This window comes from Drosophila suzukii, chromosome 2R, assembly GCF_043229965.1.
Source record: "Drosophila suzukii chromosome 2R, CBGP_Dsuzu_IsoJpt1.0, whole genome shotgun sequence".
Lineage (NCBI taxonomy): Eukaryota > Metazoa > Arthropoda > Insecta > Diptera > Drosophilidae > Drosophila > Drosophila suzukii.
Genome location: NC_092081.1, coordinates 8,578,659 through 8,589,312, shown reverse-complemented (window position 1 = coordinate 8,589,312; position 10,654 = coordinate 8,578,659). Strand labels below are relative to the sequence as shown.

Here is a 10,654-nt window from a genome sequence, read left to right as displayed (position 1 = left end):
AAAGAAAAAACGGACTGCTGCAGTAAATTTTGCTACAGAGGCGATCCCCAGTGGAGACGTGGATTATGTCGACAAAAATAAAGAAATACAAAGTTCTAGACTTTTGTATTTGAAAATTCTATTTAAATCACTTTAAAAAGTGGTCAAGTACCCATCGCTCTCGTTACCGAAAATTAATAAACCTCGAATACAGTTGGAGAAACAGCAATGATAAAAGAAAGGTTTCTTTTGAATTAGGCCGGTTTCCTTATCGTTCTGCCATTCATTTACCGGACGTATCTATTCTGACATAATAATGAAATCTACAAAGTTTGGATTCCTCAAAGTAAAAAAAATTATGATCAAAACAACGAATCTGAAATTATTTAATATTTGTTTTCAAATTATTCCAATGGGATCTATAGGATATAGTCATTCAACTTGGCAACTTTGGAAAAGATTAATGCAGATACCTTTAAGACAAGTTTGCGGAAAACACATGGACTGGGATTGTATATACTTCGTGGGGTCGAAAAGTTCTCCATCACTGTACAATATAATAAGAAATTTATATACTTCAAAACAAGTTTAAGTGAGTTCTAATATACGAATCACATAATCAATATTAAACATCATTAAAACAGTAAAAGCAAATTTTTATTAACCTTACATATGTTATAAAATATTTATCCGATGCAAATTTTATCAGGTGTGTCCCAGAAATCTGTGACGATTTTCTGGACGGAGGGTTTGAAAAACGTCTGAAAAATACTTTCTGTTTCACCAACCAAGCAATTTTCGTTACAATTTCGTTAAATGAGATTTCTGCGACACCCATTAATAAATACTGATTTGTAGGAGATCGAATTTAATATGGGACTACTTTCCCATACCGGCGAAGAGCAGTGGGAAGGGCACCTCGTCGGTGGTAAGGATCTGTGGAGTAGGTGGTCGAGCCTCGCCCTCGGTGGTGCTATTCAGCCAGTAGGTGGTCACGGTGCCCTTGCCCTTCAGCTCGACATCGCCGCGTTGCTCCATTTGGAAGGTGCCGAACTTGTCCAAGATGGCCTTGGTGGCCGAGGAAACGTGAATCTTGCCGGGCTGACCTGTGCTCTCCATTCTCGAAGCCGTATTGACCGTGTCCCCAAAGAGACAGTAGTGTGGCATCTTTTTACCCACGACTCCTGCGCAAACGGAACCCGAATGCATTCCAATACGTATCTGGATTTTGTACTCCGGTTTGTGGCGCAGATTAAAAGAGCTGACGGCCTGAAGAATGTCCAGGGCCATTAGAGCAATCTCGCGGGCATGCTTATCCCCATTGGGTTCTGGTAGTCCAGAGACCACTAGATAAGCATCACCAATGGTCTCCACCTTGTAGACATCGTAGAATCCAATGATCCGGTCGAAGGTGCTGTACAGGTCGTTCAAGAAGTTAACCACGTCCATGGGACTGCTGCGGGCACAGAGTTCCGTAAAGCCCACAATGTCACTGAAGTATATGGTCACGCTACTGAACTCCTCCGGTTCCACGAGATCTCCGGCCATTAGTTGTTGGGCCACTGGACGCGGGAGGATTTGGTAAAGCAGCTCCTCTGTGCGCTGCTTCTCCAGGCTCAACTGTCGGGTTTTCTCCTCAACGAGACTCTCCAGATTGTTGGCATACTGCTCCATGCGGTTCAGCAAGTCATCCATTAGGTTCTCACAGAAACCCCTGCATTAGTTTGGCATTAATCAGAGGTTCACTAACTTGAACGGAAACTTACTTCATTATAGTGCGAATATTGCTGCGAATCGTGGAGAAGGTGGGCCTCTCCTCCTGGTTGTCCGCCCAGCATTTTTCCATGAGTTCCAACAAATCCGGAGGACATTCCCGCTCCCGGATAAGTGGCCGAAATCCGTTGCACTGCCGCACCTTATGCAGGATCGTATGGACGTCCATCTGCTGGCGCGCCTCCTGATAGGGTCCACCACGATTGACAATCTCCTCCAGAATTATGCCGAAGGAGTAGACGTCGCCGCGCTGCGTGGCTGGACAGCAGCCCGGAATGGAGGTCAGTGGCAGCAGCTCCGGGGCAATCCACAACAGCTCTGAAACAATTTTAATAATTAAAACAAAGATTTATTAAATGATAAAATCATTTAATTGGGCCTTTTAAAAATATTGTCGTTTCAATACATCTTCACTCTTTTTGAGTGTTATCCAACTGATTTCATAATTGAAAATATTTCAATTTTTGTAGACAACTTCAGAAGTGACCTGAAAACTCTAGTAAAAAAATTCTTAAGAAACCAAAATAGACGCACTTACTCAGATAATAGTTTTGATCCCGGACAAAATCAGAGGGCGTGGTCAGTGTTCTCAGACCAAAATCGGATATCTTGAGCACAAATCGTCCATCGATAAGGCAGTTGCAGGACCTCAGCTTTCCGTGAGCTGCCACATCGCTGTTGTGCAGATAGTTCATGCCCTTGACGATGTCGTGGATCAGGGACATACGGAAGTTCCAGTCCAGCTCGATGGCCTCGTTCTCCAGCACATCCTTTAAACTGCCTCGAGAGCAATATTCAGTGAGGATAAGCACAGTGGGTCGTGGTAGGTCAATGCAGGCACCCACAAATCGCACTGTATTCTCATGGCTCACATCCCTGGCCTGCTTGATCTCCCAGAGAAGCTGCGGGGTCAGGTCCACCTTTTTGACGTTCACCTTCTTGATGGCAACCCGCTCCCCCTTGAACTGACCGATGGTAGTGTACACCTGAGGTGGAAGCGAGGTGAAGCTGGCAACGGAAGCCCTGCCCGAGTGGATTCCAAACTGCTGCAACGATATGTTCTCCACATCCAGGCGCTGCAATCCGCCCTTGGACCCAAACATGCCTCCCATCTCGATCAGGACGTCATCAGGCCGCACACGCCAGGACATATTGTTCAACTCCTTGCTGAGTTTCATTTGCCTGAAAACAAGAACAAATTTCTAAGTTAAAATCATTTTAAAACTAAAGTAAAAGACGGTTCCATTATAGTAGAAGTATGGGATTAAACAAAAATTCTAAAATCTTTTAGAAACTTACTTTTGAAGAAGGCAAATAACCAGAAAGACAAGTCCCAAGAAGATGGCCAAACCAAATATGGAGTACATTATAGTTGAAACTGTAATTATCAAGTTATAATATGTATTTATAATATACGATTTTATATATGTCCTACAGTTTCCAATGCAATCTGTTGAATTTCCCAGGAAACCACAGGGAGGAATATCCGGTGGTGGCTCCTCGCGTCCACCTGGCCAATGTATCTTCTTGCCATGAACAGCTGAATAAACTCTATAAAAAGAGTTAGATAATTTTGGATATAAGATATTTTGAACTTATTGAATTAATATTCTCACTTGTGAACACCAGAGTAGTGGGCCACCACCGAAAACTTTCCGTTAATGGGATCCAGATCCAGAATGGAGTAATCCGCATCGCGATCGCCATTATCATCGATTCGCACATGACCCGTGATGCCCTCAAAAGTCCGGTTCCACATCCGCCGAGTGATATTAACCCCATCCCGGATATCACCACCCTCGGTGAGGGTCTCGTTCAAGGCCATTCCAAGCAGATAAACCCCGTCGTAAAATGCTCCAATGAAGAAGTTCACCTCCTCTCCTTCACCAAACGTATAGTTGTAATCGTAGAGCGCATTCTCCCGCACACTGTCGGCAAAGTCCTGAAACTTGGGACTTGTGGGCTGCAGAAGACTGACTCTCAAAAGGGCCTCATACGCCTTGCGAGCCTTCGCGTCGTGCTCATCCTTCATCTCCCAGCCCTTGTCGCCCCAATACTCGCTCTGGAAGATCTCTACGTCCAGGAAGACCCATTCCCCATTGGTCATGCCCAGACTATGGGCCGCCAGCATGAATTTGCGCACCAAAACTCCGCGAACTGAGAGGATGACAACTGGCGAGAAGGGAAAACAAAGGGAAAATATTATATTATTAATTATAATGAGTAAGCATTGTAAAAATCCTGTATTCAACTAATCGCCACTTTTGCAGATTTCGTTTTCCATAAGCTCCGAAGGATCACTACTCACCTCTTGCATACATGCTGGCATCCTTGAGATAGTTCTCGTAGCTCTCCTCTTCGTTTCCGTTGAGCTCCTTTACAAATTGCAAAAGTCCTTCCTGCCGCAGTCCGTACTCCAGGTTCTTGCCCACTGTCCACGAGAAGAGCTCAGATCTGTCCACCAGCAAGGCTACGTGTTTCCAGTTGAACTGCCTAATAACACTGGCGAAGACAAGGATGAGCCGGCACTGGCAGTAGGACATCCTGGTCAGAGTTGGGTACTTGGACTTGTCCTTGAACATGCCCTGCAAGGAATAGGAGTATCGAGAGGGCTAGTAGCCCGTTGCTCAAGCCAGGAATGGTTTAAGCCAGGCATTAAGATGTGTATTACAAACAAAAATCGATTGTATAATTCTCGTTCTTAATTTGTTTTTAGTTTTCTAAGTTCATTGAAATTATATTAGAATACACCAACAGAAGAAATGTACTTTTAAAATAAATGATAAACCTTTTCATGTGTCTTTTGGAGTCTCTAAAGGAGGGGCTCAAATTCTCAATAAAAAATTGTCTAAATATTTGAACAATTTGTATTTTTTTAAGATATGGCCAATCGTTCTTGGTTAAAAATGTCGTATTATAATATGTCCTAAAGGGTCTTTTTGTTTGATTTAATTGTAAGTATACTTTTATAGAACTTTAAATTAAAGTTATTTGTCTGTCACTATCAAAAAGACATGTACATATAAAGCTGGAACTTAAGCCATTAAACTATTTCTGCGCAGGACTTACCGTGTTCTCGTTCTTCCACTTGTGTATCCTTCCCAGGATCCCGGAAGTCACCGTGAGCTCACCCTCCGAAGAAGGCGGCTGGCAGCAGGTGGGCAGAGGGGAAAACGCCATTTGTCAATAATACGGGCAAACTTAAATGCAAATTAAAGAGCAAGCCGAAAACCATTTAATTGCCAATGTCAAGAGTACGACCACGACACAATTAAGGTGGCTAAATGTGATTGCTTCTGGCTGTGCTTGGCCGTGTGGAGCAAGAGGATGAGGATGTGGATTAAACAGGAGCTTGGGGTTCCGTATTCCATGGGGTTGGAGGCCACATAATTGAAAACAGCGTGCTGCGACGCTTGACACGCGACTTGGGAGTCGGCATCTGAGTCCGCATCCTGCCCCTGAATCCTTACCTGATCTCCCATGCCGGTGATGATGGGCGTGTTCCAATAGGCGGCCAAACGTGCAACCGGTTCAAGGGCAAAGGCGCAGGCTGGTCCAATAAACGCGATTACGTCGTCCTGGAAATGCATATCTGCCGCAAGTCCTGGGGCCCGAGCACCCGAGCATGATGGGTAACTAAAAATAAAAGGAGGGTGGAGGATAAAAAATAGTGATAAGCCATTAAACCTTTGGATCTATATTCGGATGCAGTGATTCCTATTGAAATTTATAAAATTAATATAAAACAATACACAGAAACTATATTATTTCTACGCACGCTTTTATTATAATCTGTTTATTAGTAATACTACAAATATTTGTGGTATTAGTGTTAGGTTAGTACTTTCAAAGCTTGGGGTTTTTGATATATGTATGTACTTAGTGTTGCAAAATAATTACAAGGTTTCGTACTCTTTGTCAATAAAAACATTTTAAAACCACAAATTGGTGCAGATACTTCTACTTAAAATAATTTCTAAATGTATTACTCAATTTCTGCTCAATAAATAATATGCTATCGGAACAACGCCCCTTGTCAAGGTAATCTCATAATTTTTGGAAAAACAATGTTGAAAAGTATCGCAAAGAATATGACCAATTTTCCTTGGAAATTTTGCATCCCCATCAAGATGGTCATGACTTGCTAGAACATTCAAAGAAAGTTAGTTAAATATCAAACCTCGTGCTGTAATATCAAAAAAGAGCAAAGAATTTTTCACGCTCTATACCTCCCGTTTAAGGGTGTTGTTCTCCAGAAAAAGCCTTTACTTTTCCTGATCCAAAGGATTTTGAGAATTTAAAGCTTTCCTTGGAGAACAATATCCTCCAATGCAGGTATATATTGAAGTTACGCCTGTTAGTGGTAAGTTGTGTACTTTAACAGAAGGTGCACCCCACCGAAATTCGGGAAAAAAAACGTGGAAACTTTCTTGTGATTGAATTTTAAAGGAGTTGGTTTAGCTAGAGTTCTAGAATTTGCTATAAAATACATACGTTGTACATTCATGAATGTACAGAAGGGGGTCATTTATAAACTATTTTTTTAGTTTTCTTAAAATACCCTCTATTAATAACTCACGAAAAGTTCTTGTACTAACCTTCCCTTCTTTTTCAAGAGTGTGATATTGTGGGGCTTCAGGAAAACTTTGTTGATCTCGTCCAAGGCCAAATCCACGGCCGGTCCACAGCGCTCCAGATCGAATGGGGAATCTGGTAACCAACGCCCGACTCATCATCAAATCTTAAACCAACTAACCAACCACTTACCCAAATGAGAAGCCATTAGTACGCCAACGTTGTACACACGCATCTGGCCCATTTCACCCACTTCAGTGTACCTAGAAAGTTGGTGGGATTTGGCCTCCCTGCTCCTCTCGAACATTTTGGGCTCTAAACTCGCATCACTGCCATTGAACCACACCATCGATGTGGTGGAATCCAGACTAAGATCCTTATTCAAGTCGTCCCAGATGATCTCATTGCGCCTGGGATTGGGATGGACACTAAAGGAACCGGCCAACATCAGGAAGGAAACGTGGATGCTGATCCGAAGCAGGTGCATTTCGAGGAGTTCTAACTATGTAATCAGAAATATCCATTCATAATCTGTACAACATATTTGTAATTGTTTTATTTTTCAAGATGTATCAAACTCTTACGATAAAATTCTAGTTAGAATTCTTTAAAACTCGTTTCAACTATCTATTTTGAAGTACTTATTTTTGTCTAGACTTTTTTATTCCGCTGTAAAGATGTAACTCACTAAAAACACGATTACGGCATAAAATTACTCAAAAACCCATTCAGTATGAATATTAATCACAGCAAAGGAACTTTATTCAGTGATTTAATTTTATGTTTTCACTTTTACCCAAAAAACTGCCTAGTTCTTCAATCTACCCAACAGTACTTGGTTTTCAAGGGTCACATGTAAATTTGAAATTAATTCAAATTGCAATAAAGGGTAATGAGGCGCGAGTTATTATCCACTTAAAGCTCAAAAATGTTTAACTCTTTTACAATGCTTTCGGCACATCTTTAAATTTAAAGTCCTTAAAGTAATCCAAATGTTTAATGTTGTTAAAGGACACTTTTTAGAGACACTTAAATAAACAAACTTCACTTCACCGTATCCAATTGTTTCACCGAAGAATAAGAGGGGAAAGCTGGCCCGAAGCGCGTTAATCGAATGAGCCAGCGGCCTCAACTGTTGGTCCTTTTATATCCTGCAGGACCTCAGCTCGGCATGGGTCGTCCTGCCAGCCGAATCCTTACCGGCCAATGGGATGCCAGCAAATCCGTGGCCAACTGGCTTCGTCTCAACGGAAAGTGAATCTCTAGGTTAGGCGGGCAGGTCCTTTTGGCCTCACTTGTTGCTCCTTGGCCAAATTTGAATGGCAATCGTTTGGAAACGCCGTCGCGTGCTGGCAGCAATTAATGTGTCTCTTTGGTGGCACTCGTGTAGACTGTTTTAAGATGTCTTCGGCTTATTTCACCCGGTATTCAGTGAACCCAAATCAAAAACCAAATAGCAGTTTTAAATGTAAAATAAATGGCCAATAAAGTTACATACCCGGTAGGGGAATCCTTAATAAGGGTTACAAAAGATGCTCTTGAACTTTTGAAGTATACAACCTTTTATAATAATGTTCTTTAATTTAATGTATATTTTATTATTCTACAATTTATTTACTCACTAACCTCTAGCTAAGTGTCGCTCCGTGGGGATATTAGCATCCCTAATGTTCCCCAAGAGTGGGAGCACTTCAAGAACTGCCCATCTGCTCATCGTAGAAGATTCATTGACTTAAGCTGTCTATTTAGCTTCTTGAAAAACTCTAAATAATTATGAAAATGTACATTTTTAAAAATAATTTATTGAAAATACGATCAGCGCCAATTTTTTAAAAGAGACAACAAACGTCGCAACTATGTCTGAAACACTTGATCTGAATTTGAATGAATTTAATATTAACATAAAATTAATTATAGTTGCATTGCATTGAATTATTGTACTTTTGACCATGAATTACATAATGTAAAAAATGCGTCTTGTTGAACACAGGAAAGTCTATTCCCTGGAGCCATTCAGTTGGCATATCCTTTAAACAGAACACATGAGTCTGGATATTTAAATGCCTTTTTTTTAATTACAGATATAAAGAAAACCAGTATCTTTTTAAATTGCAACTAAATTTAAAACAAAAAGTTGCAGTGGAATCATGCTAAAATTTGGCAATCAAATTTGTATATTCATTTAAATGTTCTGCCCTGGTAATGGAGGGAACTAATAAAAAATACCAACAGTTTTATATATACCCTAACGCCTTCCAAGATTTTGTGCTGTGCACCCCTGGTACCGCTTTGGCATCTGTCTGGCAATCTGGCAACACCACACTGGATGACAAACAGTTCTGTTCGTTTTGCAAAATAAACTTGTAAATTAATATATTCCTTAGCAATGGTAAGTAGGTTGGCCGGCCCAACGGTGTTGGGCCGAAAAAGACCACAAGCCCCATAGCCATGGATGGCTAATAAACCTGCTATTAACCACATTCCGGTTACTTTCACAGGCGCGCCGCTATGATTCCCGCACCACGATCTTCTCGCCGGAGGGCCGTTTGTACCAGGTGGAGTACGCCATGGAGGCCATCTCGCACGCCGGCACCTGCCTGGGCATCCTGGCCGAGGACGGCATCCTCCTGGCCGCCGAGTGCCGCAGCACAAACAAACTGCTCGACAGCGCCATTCCCTCGGAGAAGATCTACCGCCTGAATGAGTGAGTTGGGATTGGGACTTCTGGGTTCAGTATCCTAAAGGCAATGTGAGAACAAGGAGGTTACGAGGCCCAGAGAGAACCTAAGTATTAGTACGAAAAGGTTTCTTTAGCAACTTAAAGTCGGGACTATAAGTTTTAATTAGGTTTTATGAAATAATAATATTTATTTCCTACTTTATGCTCGAAAACATATGACACTTGATTAAAATATGACTTAGCATAAAAAACGGGGGTCCATTAATTAGATTTATACACGCATATGTGCCGTCAAACATGCAGGACTTCGAATCTTATTTGTATTAACCTCTAACATATATTATAAAAACTATAAATTGTTTTTACTTTTTCAAAATTTTCCCTTACGAACAGAAGGTAAATAATATTACCTAAATGGATTTTATTCCTTGACAAAACCAAATGCCTTCATAAACTAGAATCCCATATACAAAACTAGCAGACGAGCTGCATCCTTTATTTTCCCACAAGCTTCTAAGGGTCCTTTTGATATTCGAGCGCAGATATTGGTTTTCCTAACTGAATTTTAAATCTATTTAAACTGGGTATAGACACAATTTCTGTACTTTGTAGATATTTAGTACTTTAAACCACAAAACAAGCCAAGAGATTGGCGGACTCCTAGAGCACTTCTCATTTCAAATTTTATATTTAACTCCTAATTCCATTGAATGTTAGGGCTTATCAATTTGTGCACCTTTGAACCCAAACACGTATCATTTATATTACTGGCTGAATAACTACTTCGAATTCTAGATATGCCCTTGCAACACATTGACTAAGTTCCCCACTAATGGAATCTCTCTTTTCTTCCACAGTAACATGGTCTGCTCCGTGGCCGGCATCACTTCCGATGCCAATGTGCTGACCGCCGAGCTGCGCCTGATCGCCCAGCGCTACCAGTTCAGTTACGGCGAGGTGATTCCCTGCGAGCAGCTGGTCTCGCACCTTTGTGACATCAAACAGGCGTACACCCAGTACGGCGGAAAGCGGCCCTTCGGCGTCTCGCTGCTCTACATGGGATGGGACAACAAGTACGGCTACCAGCTGTACCAGTCGGATCCCAGCGGCAACTACGGCGGCTGGAAGGCCACCTGCATTGGCAACAACTTCGGGGCGGCGATCTCTATGCTGAAACAGGAACTGGCCGACAAGGAGAACGTGAAGCTGACGCTGGAGGATGCCAAGGACCTGGCCGTCAAGGTGCTCAGCATGACCCTGGACACCACCAAGCTGACCCCCGAGAAGGTCGAGATGGCCACGTTGCAGCGCGTGGACAATAAGACCGTGTACAGCGTCCTGGAGAAGCCCGATGTTGAGAAGCTGATCGAGAAGTACAACAAGGTGCAGGCGGAGGCGGAGGCTGCCAAGAAAGAGAAGCAAGCGAAGCAGCCGGCCAAGTAATCCCAAGGATGCATAATTATTGATTAAGGGTATATCCTGATTTTTGTAATCGAAGTTCGGAGCGAGTGAAATAAAATTTCAAAAAAAGAACACAGAATGTACACAAACCATCGGTTGGAGTCTGTAATATATTTCTCCAATTTTCGAAAGGTATAGTTAGGACTCAAACCTTTTTACCGAAAGATAGCGAGGACGTTAACCATT

The 10,654-nt window shown here is 42.1% G+C and overlaps 2 protein-coding genes across 2 annotated transcripts; one reads left to right on the top strand and one right to left on the bottom strand.

The window, feature by feature from the left end:
• Positions 1-629: 629 nt before the first annotated feature.
• LOC108008901 (atrial natriuretic peptide receptor 1) lies at positions 630-6,817 on the bottom strand. The gene is made up of 11 exons (XM_017072806.4): positions 6,520-6,817; positions 6,351-6,462; positions 5,223-5,388; positions 4,822-4,899; positions 4,061-4,337; positions 3,369-3,924; positions 3,188-3,303; positions 3,052-3,130; positions 2,291-2,934; positions 1,746-2,070; positions 630-1,693 (listed from the first exon to the last, which is right to left on the bottom strand). The coding sequence occupies exons 1-11, from the start codon at positions 6,812-6,814 to the stop codon at positions 859-861; spliced, it is 3,483 nt and encodes a 1,160-aa protein (XP_016928295.3). The 5' UTR covers positions 6,815-6,817; the 3' UTR covers positions 630-858.
• A 1,754-nt stretch (positions 6,818-8,571) lies between these two features.
• Positions 8,572-10,557, top strand: Prosalpha3 (proteasome alpha3 subunit). The gene is made up of 3 exons (XM_017072423.4): positions 8,572-8,716; positions 8,826-9,031; positions 9,865-10,557. Exons 1-3 carry the CDS (start codon positions 8,714-8,716, stop codon positions 10,448-10,450), a joined length of 795 nt encoding a protein of 264 aa, XP_016927912.1. The 5' UTR covers positions 8,572-8,713; the 3' UTR covers positions 10,451-10,557.
• Positions 10,558-10,654: the final 97 nt, after the last annotated feature.